The 21,922-nt window shown below is 37.0% G+C and overlaps 1 protein-coding gene across 4 annotated transcripts in view; it reads left to right on the forward strand.

Moving 5' to 3' along the window:
• LOC115219813 (solute carrier family 12 member 4) overlaps positions 1-21,922 on the forward strand; it is a 222,297-nt gene that overhangs the window by 178,698 nt on the left and 21,677 nt on the right. For all 4 annotated transcript variants that reach the window (XM_036511783.1, XM_036511878.1, XM_036511917.1 and 1 more), the window contains 6 exons: positions 3,104-3,183; positions 8,419-8,507; positions 15,590-15,696; positions 18,056-18,172; positions 19,649-19,738; positions 21,632-21,723. In XM_036511783.1, coding sequence (XP_036367676.1) covers positions 3,104-3,183; positions 8,419-8,507; positions 15,590-15,696; positions 18,056-18,172; positions 19,649-19,738; positions 21,632-21,723 — 575 coding nt within the window. The remainder of the gene's footprint in view (positions 1-3,103; positions 3,184-8,418; positions 8,508-15,589; positions 15,697-18,055; positions 18,173-19,648; positions 19,739-21,631; positions 21,724-21,922) is intronic.

Genomic DNA, 21,922 nt, shown 5'->3' on the forward strand with positions numbered 1-21,922 from the left:
TGAAGTTGCCATCAGTAAACTGTTTTCCTCACTCTGCCATCTTATACACTATATTGTAACTTGTATGAGTGACAAATTCGGTGGCACGTAAAAAGCACCATCCGAACGTGGACGATGCCAGTGGTATGTAAAAAGCACCAACCAATCATGACCGCTGCCAGCCTCCCCTGGCACCTGTGCCGGTGGCATGTAAAAAGCACCTGCTACACTCACGGAGTGGTTGGCGTTAGGAAGGGCATCAAGCTGTAGAAACACTGCCAGATCAGACTGGAGCTTGGTGCAGCCTCCTGGCTTCCCAGGCCCCGGTCGAACCATCCAACCTGTGCTACCACGGAAAACAGATGTTAAACGATGATGATGATTCTCATGAAGAGAATGTTTAAACATGGCAATGCAAGTTAAATCATGATCACTGCAGGAATGAACACTCATTACAGGTACACAAAAGATACAATGCAGCAGTGGACTGGATGAACTGACCTCATGGGCTGGATCAAAGTCTGGTGACTCCTGATTTAGAGGATGCCAGCCAAATAAAAAAACGATAGTGTTAACCTATTTGCTACAAAAGATTATTTCTCTTTAACCCTTGGCTCCTGACTGCATTAAATGTTTACACAAACTTAACTAAATTGTTGTTTTATAGTTTGGTAGATATCTTTCTGTTGCTTAAAGCACTTAAAGGTTAATGCAAGTAGCTTAATATCACTTTATCTTCTCTTCCAAATTACAAAGCTAAATTGTAATTAATTGCATAATACTATTTAAAATTATAATTTAGCCTTAAGTGACTCTTTACTTAATTAGTATATAATCTTAATACATACTAATTAATTTTGTCTTTATGCAATTATTATTATTATTATTATTATTATTATTACTATTACTATTATTATTATTGTGAGGATGCATGGCCTAGTGGTTAGGGTGTTGCACTCACAATTGTGAGATTGTGGTCTCAATTCCTAGACCAGGTGATCATTTGTGTTCTTAAGCAACACACTTCATCTCACATTGTTCTGCGATCACTTCGACACTTGATATGTGGTTCACTGTGCACCTGTTCAGGTAACATTGATTTGATGGAGGGAGTGAGCTAATGCACATACATTTGATTACTACATACAAAATCATTTGTGCAAGTCATTCTGCAAAAGCTTAACACTCATACGTCATCTTCGACAGCAGAGTCCATCTTGATTATTATCATCATCATCATCATCATCATCATCCTCGTTATTAAGGTGGTGAGCTAGCAGAATCGTTAGCGCACCAGGTAAAATGTTCAAACACTGGGGTCAATGTAATTGATTTCTCCTCTCCCCTGCAACTGCTGGCCTTGTGCCTAAAATTTGTAATCAATATTATTATTATTATTATTATTATTATTATTATCATGGCAGTGAGCTGGCAGAATAGTTAGCATGCTGGCAGAAATGCTTAGCAGTATTTCGCCTGTCACTACGTTCTGAGTTCAAATTCCGCTAAGGTCGACTTTGCCTTTCTTCCTTTCAAGGTTGATAGATTAAGTACCAGTGAAACACTGGGCTCAATGTAATCGACTAGTCCCCTCCCCACAAATATGAAGCCTTATGCCTCCAGTAGAAAGGATTATTATTAGCATTCTATAGAGGGCTAGTGGAGGGAAAGTGCAACGACATCCTCTGGGAAACTCTGGGCATCGATGAGGATCAACTAACTGGTCTTTCGGGCTTGGGCCTATGGATAACTTCCAGAAATCCCTTGCCTGGCAGTACTACCGAACAGCGCTGCCTGTTCAGGATAAACTTTACAAGCACAGAAGTGCTGCCAAACATTATAAGTTTGTCTTAAAATTTGGGATTACATAGACAGTATTTTACATAGAATATGGACAGTACCCACGAGCACTATGTTTTGAATTTCTGCCATTTTTGGATTTCCTGGTATCTAAGCTAAGTACCAATCAGCCCCTTTTGCTATCATTCCTAGGGCACCTATGACAACAGGTAGTGGTTTTGTCTTGAAGTGCCACATTTTGTCAATTTCTGTTTCAAGATTGTTATACTTACCCAGTTTTTGGTAGGTCTTGACAGATATATTTATGTTGATTGGGACAGCCATATCGATGAGACATAATTTTTGTCCTTCAGTATAATGTCTGTCCTATTCGCATCTATCTTTGTGTCAGTTTGAATGGTGAAGTTCCAGAGGAGTGAGATGTGGTCATCTTCAAGCACTTAAAGTGGTTTGTGTTCCCACTAGTCTTTATCATGGGGTAGGCCCAAGTCTTTGCAAATTACCAAGTGAATATACTGTGCTGCTCTATCATGTTTGTTGAGATATTCTGTATGCACAATAGCAATCACATAACTGCTTATTCCACTTCCCTACTAATAAGTTAAAGGAGGGTGGACCATGTGAATTCTGTTATCAACTTCACTCTTAGATCACCCTGGGTAACAACTGGTTTGATTTCTCTGGGATATTTTTCATGGAAGCAACAGAATATCCACCACCCTAAATTATTAGTCATATACCATGCAAATACCATGTTGCTAGTAAAATATACAGTTTCCATCCAATCCATGTTTTGTTTTTTAACTATTAAGTTTGTCAATTATACCTATCTTGGAGGGCCTGCCAAAGGCAATGGGCAGAGTACTTTTTTCTGGACCAAAACCTAATAAAAATTAATAAGCATAAATGAATAAATCCCCACCTTAATGTTCTTTTCATCCCACTAGCATTGACACAGTATATATATACCTGAACTAGATATATTCTTGTATTTGATTTAAACTTTTTAGACACCTGTTTGACTTGTACCACAGACAACACAGAATGTATGCCTTTGGTGAATAGGATCAAATAAAATGTACCCAATGTCATACAACAGAACTCAATATATTCTAAACATCATTGATAATGAAAAGCATCTTCTTTGAGTATTCTTAATATGAAATGTTTTCTTGTGAATTATTACTTTTTACACCACAATTTTTTTTTCTTTTAATCACTGCTAAAAAAAATAATATTTAAAATTTTAAAATTTCTATGTAATATCTAATGAACAAATTATTAAATTTGCTATATATATTCTACATTTTTAATTATCATTTAGGTAAAGGATTGATTCTAGTCTCCAGTGTACTTGAAGGAGATTTTAGAAAAACGTTTGCTAAATCTCAAGCTGCTAAACAAGTAAGTTTATTTCAGTTCATCATTTTGATACCAACCTACCTGAGGCCATCCTTGGTTGAATGATACAAACTTCCTGCTTTTAAGACCTTCTATCAAAATTTTATGTCACTTTATGTTCCAAAAACTAATTCAGTAACAAAGTTATTTTACTAAATTATGCATTAATTTCAATATTAATTGAAATAAAAACAGTATTTTTCAACAGAAATATCGTAACAAAAGGGTTAAAGCAACTGCATTTGATATTAGACATTGGAGCATGATCGTTATCTGCATGGCCTTACTAGCACTTGTGCTGGTGGCACATGAAAAAACATTCAAGCAAGGTCGTTGCCAGTGCCGCTGGACTGGCTCCTGTGCAGGTGGCACATAACAAGCACCATTTGAGCATAGCCATTGCCAGTACTGCCTGAGTGACCCACGTGCCGGTGGCATGTAAAAGCACCCACTACACTCTCGGAGTGGTTGGCATTAGGATGGGCATCCAGCTGTAGATCAAATGGAATCTGGTTTGCCAGACCTCAGTCAAATCATCCAACCCATACTAGCATGGAAAGCGGACGTTTAACGATGATGATGATGATAAGTACCAATTTGAGATGGAAAAGTGCAGAAGTTCATAGATAAGACATGCATTATGTATCTATTGCTAATTGGGTACACACCGTTGATACACAGCTGGAATCCTGTCAGTAAGCTTGTTGCCCTTTATGAGGGTGGAGGCTGAAAAGTTCCTGGCTTTAATGGTATTGCAAAAGGCCTGGCTGGAGGACCAACATTCCAATTTCTTTTACAGGGCTTAGAAAAACTGAAGGACCACTGCAATAAGTGTGTGAATCTGAGAGGGGAATATCTTGAATAAAACCATAATCAATTGATCCTTCTGCATTTTCTTTTACCCAAAATCAGGAACTTTTCAGCACCCCAGAAATATTTCAAATTGGTTGCAAAAATCTTATAAGTTAATTTATTCATAATTATATTTAAATCTTTCAGTTATTTATTAATCTTTTGTATGCACCCTACTTAATAGGGTCATAGGGTAAAGACCCCCCCCCCCCAGTCATGAATGACCATGGGATCACACCTAGAAAGCTACCCTCCTAGGCACAAGTCCAGGCAAAATTGGTTATGCAAGACCAGCAGTCGTCCATGCATACCAACCTCCCTTCTCCATGCCATCAATGTTACCCAAGGGAAAGGCAAATGCCGATACAGCTTGGCACCAGTGACATCACAACTCATTTCTACAGCTGAGTAAACTGGAGCAACATGAAATAAAGTACCTTGCTCAAGAACACAACAAATAGCCCGGTCCAAAAATCAAACACACTACTTCATGATTGTGAGCCTGGTACTCTAACTGTAGAACCATGCACCTAATGAATGATTTTATTGCTGCTTTATGAAATTTCTGTCTCCAACTCAGTATTACTGCAACTAGAAAGACAGTAAAGGGGTTCTTAATTATGATCCCTAAAAAGGTTTTAAGACAATATAAAATAGAAGTAATGACATTCTTGATAAGAGTAGGTGTATGTGGGGGTTCAGTAGTTTACTTTTCAAACCTCTATGGTTCTAGGTGTAATCTCACTCTTCACAGCTTCGAACATATGCAGTGTCACATAAAAGCACCTAAGCAGGGTATGTAAAAGCACCCATGTGACACCACATAAAAACAGCCATGTGGTACTACATAAAAGTGCCACTTTGGTGCCACATAAAAGCACCCAGCACACTTTGTAAAGTGGTTGGTGTTAGGAAGGGCATCCAGCCATAGAAATCATGCCATATCAAACTGGAGTCTAGTGCAGCCACCCCCCACACACCGTCCAACCCATGCCAGCATGGACAACAGACGTTAAATGATGATGATGATGATATATATATATATAGGGGTAAAATATGAAAAATCAACGAAAATGCACCTTGCAAATAGAAAAAGGTTATTTATGACAGGTAACGACAAATATATACATTTAGATTGACTGAGGTAGTAATATGAGTCATAAATGTCATTAATATGAGATGATTATAAGATGATAATAAAGTAAGAGAACAAAACGAACGCAAAGCTATTCATCATTTGAACAACACCGGTTAATACATGGTGTCAGGTCTAATAGTTCCTGAGAAAAAAAATTATTTGTAAGGGAGGTAAGTAGTTCTGGATTATTTGTAAGGGAGGCTACTATATATATATATATATATATATATATTATATATATATATATATATATATAGGAAGGGCATCAAGATATAGAAACCATGCCAGAACAGACAATTGGAGCCTGGTGCAGTTCTCTAGCTGGCCAGCTCCTATTAATTCATCCAATCCATGCCAGCATGGAAAATAGACATTAAATGATGATGATACACACTCAGAAACACACACACACAAACACATATGTATATCCTTCATTCATCATTATTTAATGTCCACAGCTGGCAACAGCCAATGCCCAATGCCTTCCTATCACCAACCCACCCCTGTTTCAAACAAAGCAATGTTACACTTGGCTGGGTATGTTTTACAAGGGTGACTGGCTAGAAATAAACAACACTGTTTGTATGCTGGTGATCCATAATATCAAGACAGGGATGTGTGTGTGTGCACTCATGCACACACACACACACACACACACACACACACACATACACACATGAATATACAATGGGCCTCTTTCAGTTTCTGTTCACCAATTCTGCTCACAAGACTTTGCTTGGCCCATGGGTATAGAAGCAATGGGACTGAACCCAAGACCACATGATTGAAAAGCAAGCTCCTTAACCACACAACCACATCTGTGCCTTATATATATATATATATATATAATATATATATATATATACTAGCAGTATCGCCCGGCATTGCTTGGGTTTGTAAGGGAAATAACTATATAAGCATTTTTAGAGAGTTATAGCAAAAAAATGCATTAAAAATGGGAAAAAAATGATGGTAAATTTTTGTTTAAATCGTTGACTCATCGTAGACATTTTTAGAGAGTTACTTCCCTTATATAATAGCGAAAAAATGCATTAAAATGGAAAAAAATGATGGTAAATTTTTTTTAAATCGTAGACTCATCGTAGACGCGCGCTAATTCCCAGAAGGGCTCGATATGAATCACGACTATAAGATATCCGGTTTTGGTTAAACTGCACCGCAAAATGTGGGAGTAGTTAGGAATCTAAATCGTAGGAGACAGACACACAACCTGTCTTTTATATAAAGATATATATATATATATATATATATATAAATATTTCATGCTCATATATGTATCTATGTGGAAGTTTATTTTTAGCTAAATATTTCTCCATAGAACAAAACCAAATTCTAACTCATTTTCTAACTCAAACTCTAATCATTTTCCTAAGTAGTTACAAAATGAAGTGGTTAGGATAGAATGTGCTGGATACTCTTTTAGAGCAAAGAATGGCTTAAGTTTATCATTTCTCACTCATAAACCCCAGTCAGCTGGTGGGAGAATGGTGCAAGCTCTCCTATACAGTTGTTATCATCAGAGATTCAGGATATGAAGTAATGCAAGATCATAAGCTCTGAGAAGGAGATGTGAGATCTGATTGGATGTGATCCAGGATGTCCTCATATGAAAAGTGAGAAGTGCAAGGATTGGTCACCAGTTTCAACATAATGGAAGGAATAATCCTTTTGTAACCTTATTTGTATTGAAATATTCACATCATCATCATCAGTTATCATTTGTTTTCCATCTTGGCATGGGTTAAATGGTTTCATAAGATCTGACAAGGCCAGGAACCGCACCAGGATCCATAGTCTGTTTTGACTTGGGTTCTACAGTTGCATGCCCTTCCTAATGCCAACCACTTTATAGAGTGCACTGGGTGCTTTTTATGTAGCACCAGTACCATTGCTTTTTACATGGCACCAGCACAAGTACTTTTAATGTGGCACCATCATCAGTGCTTTTTATGTGGCCAGTGTTTTCACTCAGACAGAGAGGACTTTGGTTGCCAATAGAGATAAAAGCTCTCTGAACTTATTCCATCCTATTCTTATTCCAGTAATAACACTTTCAGTACATCCTCCTCCACTACTAACTAGGGCACCTAGGTAGCAGAAATTACCTACTACTTCCAGAGAATCTCCAGGACATTTGAGGAAATCAATTTCCTGTGTATCTGTAGTCTTTATGGCTCCTGTGTATCTTCAGCATACAAATACTACTTTCTCTGTTAACCTTCTTACTATTTCACTACACCCCTTTTTGTCTAGAGCCTGCACTGGGTACACCGAATGGAACTCCTACATACACTTTTCCTACATATCAAGCAGGGCCATTTAGCTGAAGTGGGTAGGGTCCTGTCTGTTTTCTTGTTTACTAGGATCTTGGTCTTTGCTAAGTTATCTGTATCTCTTGCCCACAAGCAGTCTAGCTGAGGCTCCCCTCCATTGTAGCTCTTGCACACAGCACATCTATTGCTCAAGCATTTCAACAATTTCATCAGACCTACCTTTCATTGCAACAATGTTGATTGTGGCAACTCTGAGCTTGTGAAAATGCTGAGAGGGGTGGTGGATGTTTTTTTCATTATTATCAAAGCAAGAATTAGTTTTCAGCAATGCAGAAGGAGCTGAGCACACTGCGATAATATATAATTCTAAATTATCATCATCGTCATAGTATACATATATATGCATAAGCATACACATGTACACATAAGTGCACACATGAAAATGCATTACATGTAAAAACATGCATGTGGGTCCCACAGGATACTTATACACATACATGTACCACATACTCAAAAAAACAGTTCTCAGATTCTATTATCATCATTTGCAATATCTAATATATGTAAATACACACACACATACACACATATAACACACACACACTTGCATAATTAAGTGCACAAAAAAAATCATCTTGAAAGTAATGAAGAATTTTATGGCATTCAATAAATCAACTAACTTTTCATTATTGAGCTGGTATTTGGAACATAATTTAACATTAGGCTTTTAAATAAATTATGGAAAGTTTTAATTTACAAATGAATATTTTAAAATGAGAGATGTGTCATAGTCCTGAAGGCAATTTCCAACATGTTATGAAAAGGTTTAAGTGGTCATTTGACCACAATCACAATGACTTTAACAAATCAGCCAATTTTTCCCATGTCTCATTTCTTTTTTTTGGGTTTTTTTTTTGTTAATTATTGTTCTTTTTATGTTTTCTTTCTTTATAGGCACTTGATCACTTGATGGATACAGAAAATATTAAAGGTTTTGCAGATGTATTAGTGGCAAAAAGTGTGATTGAGGGGTTATGTCACCTGTGAGTACCCTTATAGACTTCAAATTAGAACATAAATTAATATTTTTTTATATCTTTATTTTAATTTTTTTTTTCATCACCATCATCAACATTTAACATCTATTTTCTATGCTGGCATGGGTTGGGTAGCTTGCCAGGAACTGGTAAGGCCAGGGGCCATGCCAGGTTCTATAGTCTGTTTTGGCTTACTTTCTACAGCTGGATGCTTTCTTAATGCCACAGAGTGTACTAGGTGCTTTTTATATGGCACCAGCACCACCACCAATGCTTTTTATGTGGCACCTTGGTTTTAGGATTTCAGTTCTGTTGTGGTTGGTGGGTCTTTTCAAGTACCGCAATGTGCCACATATCTCAGTCCTCTGTCATCTCCTTCATAAGACTCAATGTTTTGAGATTGGTCTTTAATACTTTGTCCCATGTCTTCCTGGGTCTCTGTCTTTCACGACTTCCCTCCACTTTATGTGAGTGGTGCTTCTTAATGCACCTTTCCTCATCCATCCATATCACATGACCATACCACTGCAGTCTTCTCTCTTGCACATTGCATATAGTTCTTCTTATGCCCAACTTCTCTCCTAATACACCATACTTGTGAAGGTGCATGACTCAGTGGTTAGAGTATTAAGCTCACAAGCATGAGGTAGTGAGTTCAATTCCGAGACCAGACTATGTGTTGTGTTCTTGAGCAAGACACTTTATTTCACATTGCTCCAGTTCACTTACCTGTAAAAATTAGTTGTGATGTACATTATTTACATTCGATGGATATTTGTCCTCATCTTGTTTATTGTTAACACATTTCAGCTGATATACCCTCCAGCCTTCTTCAGGTGTCTTGGGGAAATTTCGAACCTGGGTTCTCATTCCTAAGGTATTTTTCAATGTTATTATTATTATTATTGTTATTGCTCAGGTCACTGCTTGGAATTGAACTCAGAATCTTAGGTTTAAGAGTGCGGACTACTAACCCTAAGATTCTGAGTTCAATTCCAAGCATTGACCTGAACAATAACAATAATAATAATGATAATAATAACATCGAAAAATACTTTAGGAATGAGAACCCAGGTTCGAAATTTCCCGAAGACACCTGAAGAAGGCTGGAGGGTATATCAGCCGAAACATTGTGTTAACAACAAACAAGATGAGGACAAATATCCGTCGAATATAAATAATGTAAATAATGTACATAATTCCTCATCTCTTAAATATAGAACTGTATTAGTTGTGATGTCACTAGTACCTAGCTGTATCGACATTTGCCTTTCCTTTGGATAACATCAGTGGTGTGGAGAAGGGAGGCTGGTATGCATGGGCAACTGCTGGTCTTCCATAACCAATCTTGCCCAGACATGTGCCTTGGAGATGAACTTTCTAGGTGCAATCCTATGGTCATTCGTGATTGAAGTGAGTCTTTACCCTTGTTGCATACTGACATTGCACATCCAATGAAACATACTAGCTTCCTGAAAATAGACTCTGAACATAACTTGACACTTTAGCCACTATCGTCACTATCTGCAACCATACAAACATGCAGGCACTAAGCATCTCACTGAAATATATCACACAATTATTGTTCTCTATTCACTGGCTATACTTATCAGAAACTTGACAAACGTAAATGGAGACATTGTGAGACCACACCCTTGAAGTCATAAAAGTATTTCCTCATAGCTGAGGTTTCTTCAACATCTGCTGATAGAGAAACTTTCTATTTTTTTTTTATAGAAAATGCAACTGTACCCAACACAAGAATATCATCATCATCATCATCCTATAACGTCTGTTTTCCATGCTGGCATGGATTGGACTGTTTGACTGGAGCTGGCAAGATGGAGAGCTACTCCAGGTTCCAGTATGAGTTGGCTTGGACTTTATGGTTGGATGCCCTTCTTAATGCCAACCTCTTTACAGTGAGTGCTGGGTGCTTTTAATGTGGCACCACATGAGCACTTTTATGTGGCACTGGCATGAGTACTTTTTATATGGCACTGGCACAAGACACTTGCAGGCCAATCCTCCTCACTAAGGAGAGCAGCCTTATCACATTCCCTCCACACTTTGTATGTAAACTCAGCAATGATATTAGATTTTAAATGTCATTTCAAAAGCTTTCATTAATATCATCATAATCATCATTTCATGTCCACTTTCCATACTGGCATATGCTGGATGGTTCAACAGGATCCAATCTTATAAGCCTCTTGTCCACTTCTGGCTTTCTCAATGTACTACTTGTACTTGTGACAGCGTTCACCCAGGGCGGGTTGAGCCGGCTTCTTCTCTGGTCCTGACGGCATTACAAACCATGGTGGTCCTCACTCAACAGACCTGAGTGAGGTCACTGGAGATTGCAGATATTCACGGTTCCATCTGCAGACCTGAGACTTTGGAGAGGTCCTCTTTTATTGTCATTGCCCAAGTCTTTAGCTGCCCGCCCGTGCGTTTGCGCCAGTTGGGAAGTGGAGGTGGGAGGAGAACATCGCAAATCAGCTCACCCTCTGAACACCAGGCTGCATGACCGAATCTCCTTAAGTGCCGTTGTACAAGCACCAAAGGGAGGGGCCGGAGATTCAGGTGATGACGAAGACCGGCTGTAGGAACCCGATCTATGCGTCGGCAACGAAGAAGGCAGCAGAGACATTCATTGTCGAACACCTCCAGCCTTCGCTAATCGACTACCCTCATAGGCTATGTTTCCCAACCATAGAGGAGGATAGCATGAATGACGGCCTGGTAGATTCGCCCTTTGGTCACTGAGGAGATCTCTCTTCTGTCCCACAGGCACCACTGGAGGCACACGAATGTAGATCTGGCAGCACCTATGCACTTTCTAAATGATCACCAGATCACAGAACAACAGACTTTCTAAATGTTGACAAATGCCAAGTACAGTGATTTACTCTAAGCTGAATACTTCTGCAGTAACCTCACTAAGAAGATGGCATCAGCAGTATTTCTTCCTGTATTTTTCCATAACTTTCATAACTGGGCACAGAAATTTGATACTCCTAAAATTACATCTTTCTCTACTCTTGTAGCAATTGATTATGATTCTGCTATGCCAGTCATTGGGTATGACATCTTACTGTATAACCTGAATGACTGACTGTACAATGACAATGTCATAATCTAGATATTTTTATTGTGCCTGGGGAGAGTCATTTTCTTTTTTTGTCTTATAATGTAACACACTCACCGGTAAAATTTCCACTTATTTCTTATTTTTATTTTCCTAAAGTTTTCGTTGCAACCTTTTCAATAGTTTTGAAAGGCAAAAAAAGAAAATGACTCTCCCCAGACACAACAGAATATGCTTCAACACACGAACTCATATAAAAAAATCTTGCAAACCAAATCCAAAAACGAAAAAAAAAAAGATATTTTTAAGTTTTCACTTGTATTTATGTTTTAGTCAGAAGAGGAAGACCATTCCTTTTTAGAGTTCCCAAGAACTGGTAGGAGGGAAGGAGAGAAGTTCTCAAACCAAAGACCTGGTTCAGATGTATGCAAAAGAGTACACTCTTCTAAAGGCACCTAAGAGCCAAGTGGTGGTGTTTAACTGGCCAACCATTTATGAGGTGCATTCGAAAAGTATTTGACTTTATTTTGTCCTACCAAAACTAATGCCTATTTCTTTATTACCCACAAGGGGCTAAACACAGAGGGGACAAACAAGGACAGACAAATGGATTAAGTCAATTACATCGACCCCAGTGCATAACTGGTACTTATTTAATCGACCCCGAAAGGATGAAAGGCAAAGTCGACCTCGGCGGAATTTGAACTCAGAATGTAGCGGCAGGCGAAATGCTTAGCGGTATTTCGCACAGCGTGCTAATGTTTCTGCCAGCTCACTGCCTTAAAAATTTCGCGGTCAGCCCAAGGCTATAGTAGAAGACACTTGCCCAAGGTGCCACACAGTGGGACTGAACCCGAAGCTATGTGGATGGTAAGCAAGCTACTTACCACTTAGCCACTCCTGCGCCTATGTGGACAAAATCTTACCACATAGCCACTTCTGCGCCCATGTGGGCAAAATCTTATGAGGGCAGTGACACCACCCTTCCTGCAAATGCATGGAAATTTTTGCACTGGTAGGCCATGCCAGTTCTCAGCTGCTACTCCTAGTGTACAGACATGTAGTGTGTTCACTGGATTTTCATTTTCATGCAAGATAACTGAACACATTGAGCAGAGGTATTGTATTAAGTTAGGTGATACTCAAGCTCAAACCATCCATAAGATTCATCAGGCTTTTGGTGATAATGCCATGATCAAGTAGTGATACGACCACTTCAAACATGGCTGCATCTTAGTGGAGAGTGAGGCATGCTCGGGTAGACCATCCATGAGCCAAAACAAGAAGCCGATTGAGAAGGTCCAGCAATTAGTTATGGAAGACCAACGTGTAACAATCCAGAAAATTGCTCACAAAGTGGGAATAAGCACAAGATCAGTGCATTCCATATTAATGGAGGATTTGTATATGTGGAGAGTGTCAGTGAAATTCATCTGCAAGGTGCTGCTGGTGGAGCACCTTGGGAAAATAGTTCAGGACATGCTAGATTGTGCAAACCATGACCCAGGCTTCATGAAAACCATCATCATTGATGATGAAACATGGGTTTATGTTTATGACCTGGAAACCAAGTTCCAGTCCTCTTGATGGATGCATCCATCATCATCGAGGCCCAAAAAAGCATGACGGGTTTGCAGCAATGTGAAGATAATGTTTCTTTAACACATGTGGTATTGTGCATCAGGAATAGGCACCACAAAGCCAAACAATCAAGGAGGAAACCTATCTGGAGGTTATACATCACCTTCATGATGCTGTGTATTAAAAGTGGCTAGACATGTGTGGAGAAGTATTGGCAACTTCACCATGACAATGCACCCATTCACTCCACCCACATAAACCAAGCTGTCCTCATCAAGAACACCATGCCAATTGTTCAAAAGGCTGCCTATTCTTCTGATTTAGCACCATGTGACTCCTAGCTCTTCCCCTATCTGAAAACCTCACTGAAAGCAGTTTGAATCACGAGAGGGAATTATGAAAAAAGTAATATCAAAGCTCCATAGCATTCCAAAGGTATTACCAGCAGTGACAGAACTGCTGAGAAAAGTGTGTGAACTCCTAAAGGGAGTATTTTGAAGGTGATTAAATAAAATTTGTGAAATGTACAATTTCTGTTTTTTATACCCAAAGGTCAGATGCTTTTCGAACTCACTTCATACAACACTTCCAGTCTCTACTACTATAGCTCCCTCATATTATACCCATTGAAAATCATTCTCTACTATTACCAGTCCTCTATCCATCTTCCCTGATGTATTTCATTTCCTACACAATGTTATAAGTAATGTAGTTAAGTACCATAGTACTTAATGTGGATCTATCAAGAAAACTTCAATTAACCATAATTGTAACCATATTAAGGGAAAACATTGTTGAACAATACTTAAGTACTTTACACAATTGTTTTTTCCTGAATTGCATCTCTTAAAATCTCCCTACTTATAATTTCCCTACAGCCAACTGTTGAAAATAAATATTAATGAGTCTACTCCACCCAAGTTATCCTTTTTCTGTATATAATGATTAGAGCCTTGAGTAGCTCAAGCTATTGTCCAGATACAGACAGAGACAGATATATGACACACACCACAAGAAAGACAAAGCAGTCAGTTATAAAAAACTGCATAACTACTTTCTTGGTATATCATTGCTTTGACTTAGTATCCAGTTGACGATGACTTAGTTTTTCAGCAAATTCATATGTGCTAATGTTTTTCAACAGTTGTACCAACTGTAATTTTTTCTCCTACAAAACTACCCATGCATGTAGCCAAAACATATTAGATGCATGCTCACACGTATACATATACACTATCGTTCATTTGTTCATTTTATACCTGTTCTCCATGCTAGCATGGCTTCAATGAATAATATATTACTACTGAGGCATTATTTTTGACCAAGACATTCTTCCAGTTACTGACTCTTACGTAGTTTACAAGTAAGGGATACCTTATTCACCGCATTTTGAGATGTGTTACGCCACTGGATGATCCAATGATAGGAGAAATAACAGTAACATCACAGTTCACAGCAGAACAATATTTGGAGAACCCCAATTATGCACATATGCACCGTACACATGTATACACACACACATACACATACACACACACTGGGCTTCTTTGAGTTTTTGTCTGCCCCAAACCACATGATTGGGAAGCGAACTTCTTAACTGCACACCCATACCGGCATCATATTATATATGTGTGAGTGTGCATGATAAAAAAGGCAGATATTAAAGTATTAATGGCTTGCATTAGGAAATGCATCCAATCATAGAAACCATGACAAATCAGACTGGAGTCTGGTGCAGCTTGCCAGCCCTGGTCAAACCATCCAACCCATGCCAGCATGGACTACAGACGTTAAATGATGATGATTATGAGTTACACTCTTCAAACACTAATAGATTGATACTCTGAGTTACTAAGTATCTAATCATAGTGTTTGCAACAGATCAGATTTATCAGATTGGGCTACAAGTAATGAATTACTCTAATTTCCAGAACTGTACAGCCCCCTTTTTACCCCCCACTTTTCTCTTGTTGTAATTTTGTAAAAATCCAACTGAATATGATATTAAACAATTGACTATGAAATTTGAACCAACCTACAGGCAACCGTTATGCATATATTTCTTTAAAATTTACCTGCAAACTTTTCATTTTTAAGTAACCCAATCTTTCATGCTACTTTTTATGAAATTGTTCTGGCAACTCTGTTACATAGGAAACTCATTCTTAAGATATTAAAAGTTCTTCTGCTTTTTGTTTTTCTCTTGCCTTTTTTAATACCAAACAGTATTTTTACATCTTATATTCAAATTTAGTGAACAATGCTGGAGTAATTTAAAAACTGAATGATAAAAAATATTTTCACTGGTGTGTGTGTGTGTGTGTGTGTGTGTTATATTAAGTAAAAATGAAAGAAATCTAAGATAATTTGTTGCTGTTGAAATAACCCAAACATTTCAATGTTTACAATTTTACAGAACCCAAACAGCTGGCCTCGGTGGTTTGAAACATAACACAATTATGATCGGATGGCCCTATGGATGGAGACATAGTCCTGAGCAGAAGAGCTACAGGGTCTTTATAGGTAAACCAATTAATTTCAAAATAATTACTACTGTGATGTCTTGGCACTTTTATTTTGAAAGCTTTATTACCTTGTTTCTCATGGCTGGCATCAGAAAGGATGATCAGTCTTAAAAATCATTGCCTCATCTGATCCATGCAAGCAGGGAAAAGTATACATGAAAATAATGGTGCTGATAGGCTTCCTCATATTTAAGAGGATTGCAAACATCTACTTTCTTGCCTTCTTAATTGTCTGTGGGGTTATTATTATTATTATTATTATTATTATTATTATTATTATTATTATATTATTATTATTATTATTACCCCCACACTTTATGTCTGTCTTTGTATTGTCCCCCTCATCCTTTGCCCTTGTGGCAAATAAATGAAATCATTCTTCTTCTTTTTCTTCTTCTTCTTCTTATTATTATTATTAAAGATATTACACAGTATACAATATCATGAGGTTGTTAATTGAAGATATTGTACTGCTTGTCAGGTCACAGCAAGGACCTCAGACAGACAGCACTTTGAGCAATATACGTGCAGTTCCAAGTAATGCCGACTTTTGCAATACACCTATATTGTGGGGTATTTCTGAAGTTTTCAGATGGTTTTTCAGATTGGGTGGTATTGAACCCAATGTTCCCATGACAACAGGGATAACCTTTATGTTTGACTCTCGTAGCTACCACTTCTTAGCGATCTCAATTTGCAGGTCTCCATATCTATCAGCCTTTTCTCTTTCTTTCATGATGATATGTTGATCTCTTGGCACTGCCACGTCAATTATTAGGCACTCTGGTTTGTAACTCCTAAAGGTTATTATATCTGGCTTTCAGTGCTCTAATACCTTGTCTGTCTGGAAGTCAAAGTCCCAGAGGATTTTTGTCTTCCCCTTTTCGTCCAATACCTTTTCCAGTGTATCTTGGTACCAAGCACCCATAGCCTCATATAGCCAGTGGAGGTTTTGGGCTACCTTGTCGTGTCTATGCTTGTACTCTTTCTGTGCAAGTCTTTCACAAGCACTAACCATTATTATTATTATTATTATTATTAAGGCAGTGAGCTGACAGAAACGTTAGCACTCCGGGTGAAATGCTTAGCTGTATTTATCTGCCGTTATGTTCTGAGTTCAAATTCCACCAAGGTCGACTTTACCTTTCATCCTTTCAAGGGTTATAAAATAAGTACTAGTTGAACACTGGGGTCAATGTAATCAACTCATCCCCTCCCCAAAAATTGTTGTTTTGTGGCAAAATCTGAAACCATTATTATTATTATTATTATTATTATTATTATTTAAGGCAGTGAGCTGGCAGAATTGTTAGCATGCCAGGCATAATGCTTAGCAGCATTTCATCCATCTTTATGTTCTGAGTTCAAATTCTGCTTAGGTCACCTTTGCCTTTCATCCTTTCAGGATTGATAAATTAAGTACTAGTGAAACACTGGGGTCAGTGTGATCAACTAGTTCCCTACTCCAAAATTTCAGCCTTTGTGCCTATAGTGGAAAGGATAATTATTATTATTTATCAATCATATGTCATATGTTACTCTTATCTATCTGAATATATGATAATTTTAGTTACATGTGTTAGTCTTGTATCTATTTTCAAACATAGACCTTTGCTAAACTTTTGGTCCATGGATGATATATTTATGTCTCATCCAAACTATTATCTTGTCCTAGTGACTTTAATATTTGTTACCACTCTCATAGTTAAGAATATAATTGATACTGTGTAACCATTACTTGCATGAGGAAACATAATAAAAATTTCTGCCAAATAAAATTATAAATTCATACTCATCAACTCTCAATGATGTTGAAGTAGATATGTGACTTAATAGTCATGATACTAAGACAAGATTCTGACAACTGGATTAACAAAGAGCCTTAATTGTGCATTTAAGGAATGTCTAATAAACAGTTATCAACTATACACTGTTTAATTTTTTTTTATTACCAATTTTCGTTATATGACTGTCGCAACATAACTGATGACTACATCAAACTAGAACTCTCCACACTTCAGAAAGTATCCTCTGCCATCTCATGTTATTCACTCCACAGTTTCTATCATCTGTGTTTCTCTCTTAACATATCCCACACATCTGGTTTTAGCAAGCCCATGCTATCTTTATTCCTGTTCGTATTATATTTGTCTTGATCTTTAAACATATGTTGATGACTATCATGTATGAAGAGATGATAAAAGTGTCCTTTTGAGTTGTGTCTTAAATGTGAATACTAATTTGATAAGACAAAAAAACGGTTATAAGCATACATTCAGTTAACAACAAACATATTTCTTTTAAAATTTCTTTTTGGCTTAAATGTAATTATGTTTTTTTTTTATATCTCTTTATAGACACCATCAGGAATGTTGCTGGTGCCCAGTTGGCATTAATGGCCGTAAAAGGCATTAACCAGTTCCCAGTTAACACGCAAAAACTAACCGGAACCATAGATGTCTGGTGGATTGTTCATATCCTTGAAATTAAAATTAATAATGTATAGAATTAATTGAGCTAACACCTTTATCAAAGTACAAAAATACATTCATATAAGTTAGAAATACTTTCATCTTTCTTGAAATAGCTTAAATAATTATATCTAAAAACCTTAATTTTATTTTATCCAATTTTTTGTTTGTTTTTTAGCATGATTAGACAGATGTAAAAGGAAGTAAATTTTCCATTGTGTTAAAGCAATCAGTAAATATTTTTAACATCATAACTTATAGATATCCTTATCTATATAGCTTAGATCCTTCTAGAAGATTTACATCTCCCTACTGACCGCTAGCATTCCAACATTTACAAGATAATAGCAATTAAAGCTGTTGATGTCTTGAGCTCAATGGAAGTTCAGTGATTACTTTGGGTAAAATAAACATGCATATGTGTTTATACATGTGCATGTTTAATCTCCCATTGATATAAGATGGCTGATAATGATTTTAATAAAAGGTCAGAATTTTCAACATATAACTGGAATGTAAGAGAGATGAAAAACAAAAGTACCCAAGAATTCATTTAAGGTAAACAAGAGAAACATGATCTCAAATAACAGAATAATTATAATACCGGTGAAGAGAAAGTGTCAGATATCTTGTCTTTATTTTAACATCTGTTTGGTACCATGGAGAAAGCACCTACACCAGTGCCATGTAAAAGCACCCATGCCACTGCTGCATAAAAGCACCTAGTATACTCTATAAAGTGTTTTGTATTAGGAAGGGCATCCAGCCATTGAAACCATGCCAAAACAGACATGGATCCCAAGCAGCTCTTCAGCCAACATGGAAAATGGACATTAAATGATGATGATGATTTCCTGTTCTAGATTGGATGAGGAGTTTAAAAAATACTGATTTTACAGTATGTGTATTATTGACAATATTTTATTAAGGTTTATTATGTGAGTATATGAATTTAACTGTCAGATCATCATCATCATCGTTTAACGTCCGCTTTCCATGCTAGCATGGGTTGGACGTACAGCTGGATGCCCTTCCTAACGGCAACCACTCCAAGAGTGTTGTTGGTTGCTTTTACATGCCACCAGCACAAGGGCCAGTCAGGTGGTACTGGCAACAGCCACAAAAAAATCGTGTTTTTTTTATGTGTCACCTGCACACCAGCACAAGTGCCAGTAAGGCGACGCTGGTAATGATCATGTTCAAATGGTGCTTTTTACATGCAATGGATATTTCTATAAAAAAAAAAGATAAAAGAAAAATCTTAATTAATAAGAAAAGTATGTTTAAGTAAATAAACTTGAATAGTTATGATTAAGATGTTCGATAAAATGTATTTGTCAATTTTATTTTTAAGTATCAAACCATCGATATATATCAAGATCATTATATGAAAGTTTAAAAAATCAATTTTTTCTTTTAATATCATATTGTTTTGTATATTTGGCTTTTCCCACAATTATTTGCCTTAATTTTGATTATATGAAGGAGGTCTTTTGATGTTGTTGCCCTTCCTGCTTAGACAACACAAAGTCTGGAAAAACTGCAAACTACGGATCTTCACAGTAGCCCGTATCCTTTGAAAGACCAAAAGTTCAACATTTACACCAAATATTTTTGATATCTAATTTTTCAGGGAATTTGTGTATATTCACAAATCTGAAGGAGGTTTTGTTGGGTGTTAGTAAGTATCACTTACTTTTTGAAGTGGATACAGCTTACATTTCAGGATATATGCCATTCAATATAGTGTAATGAATAAAGGGTGGCAAAAGTGAATATTTGCTAAGGACAGGAATTGGCATTGGAGAGGAATTACTGTGAATGACAGATGTAAGAGTGAGGTGAAGGAGGAGAGCTAAGAAAGAGAGGGTTGGTGTGACAGCTGGCTGCCAAATGGCTGATAGTGTATCTAGCTAGCAATGTGTTGTCTGAATTACTTAGTGAGTGTTACACAGAGAGATATGTCTAGACATTTAGTGAGGCACAACTAAATAGACAAGCACACAAAATGTTAAGCACATGTAGTCAGTGAGTGTACAAATACAACGAAACATAATGTCTGAAAGGAGTGGAGAAGGATAGGAAGACAAAAGCTGTAAAACCAAGGAGTAAAAAAGAAAAGAGTGAAGTGTTGAAACTAGAGGAAATGAAGGTAAATGTTCATACAAGTAAGAGCAAAGGTTCTCAGTTCAAAATTGACCTGTTGTGCTTTTCAATTATTAGATTGGTATATTCCAAACATGGGTTGACTAGATGTGAAGTGGTGATTGACAGCTTTCAGGATGCTTAGGATGGTATTAAGGACATTGAGCAGATGTCTAGGACTTGTTACTCACATACAAAGTCTTGCAGAACAGCATGTAATACAGTACATTAGATTAGCAAAAGTGCAATCAAAATGGTCAAAAACGGGTAGTTTACTCAAAGCCATATAGAGTAATGATGCTGGGGCTGAAGTGGGGAATATAGCATTAAGTGCAGGAGGAGCAGGCAAAGGTTCCAAGTTAGGTGTTAGGGACTTTGGAGTCAGAAATTTTACAGAGATTTTTATCACTTTTGAAGAGGAGTAGGTAAGACTTCGTAGAATATGGGAGCAGTAGTTAGGTCAAACTGTAAAAAAAATTTCAGAAATTATAAGGAAGTGAGTGAAAGATGAGGATGGAAGGGAATGTATGCCACAGGTTAGCAGTTCAAGACGTAGAAGAGCAGTGGCGCAGTTAATGGTGTGGGCGTAGCAATACCAGTGGAAGTTTGTGGCTACATTCAAAAGACTGTGTGACAATTCTTGAAATCAGAGGCTATGGAAGAATAGATCTTTTAAAGCTAAATATTATCAGTCTAGTGCCATCAGGACTAGAGAGTTTGTCTACTGAAACCAAAGAATTTCCCTTTCCTTCTATTCTCTATGAGCTTTTATTTGGAATAACTGCTTTGCTGAAGGGGTTGCCCCTGCTACAACTTACTGTGTCCTCATCCTTGTTAGTAATTCTTGACATATCCCATATAATAAATAATTGAAAGAAAACAAGTCTGAAAGTGGGAGTGAGCTCTAAGGATTCTTTACATGTGCACAGCATTATTATAAACAAATAGTTATATTTAGTGGCTGTTTGGCTGTTGCAACTTTTCCAGTCATGCTTTTTTTACACAGGATTTTTTTTAACACAGTAGATTTTTCTACAAAATAATAATTTGGTGGTACTGAATTAACTGCCTTAAAATATTTTAAACGTGTGAGTGTGTGTGTTTGTTTGAGAGATTCAATAGAAAATCTAAAATAAATTAAATGGATTGCATTTTCTTTTGTTTGTATATTCTGAGATTAAATTCCTTTATGTTGACTTTACCTTTCATGTACACAAAATCAATAAAATAATACCAACAATTTGCTGGGATCAATATACCATTCATTCAGTTTTTGGTATTCTGTATTTGTTATTTTCTTAATAATACACTTCTTAGAACTGGAAGATAACAGTATTCAAATGGAAAAGGATCTTAACCAATACATGTATAACTTACGTATTGAAGCTGAAGTTAAAATTGTTGAGATGGTAAGAAATTGTTATTGTTTCTTGATTTTAATGTTTTTCATCTATTTATATTTTCCCCACCCTTTCAATAATGTACAGATTTTATATTTCATCACAGCTAACAGTTGTTGTCAAAAATAATATGTGTTTATAAATAACTAGCACTATCACCCGGCGTTGCTGGGTTTCTTTCGACCCTTTAGAATTGGAATTTTTGGAA

The sequence above is a fragment of the Octopus sinensis genome, linkage group LG1 (genome assembly GCF_006345805.1).
Source record: "Octopus sinensis linkage group LG1, ASM634580v1, whole genome shotgun sequence".
In the NCBI taxonomy this organism is placed as follows: Eukaryota; Metazoa; Mollusca; class Cephalopoda; order Octopoda; family Octopodidae; genus Octopus; species Octopus sinensis.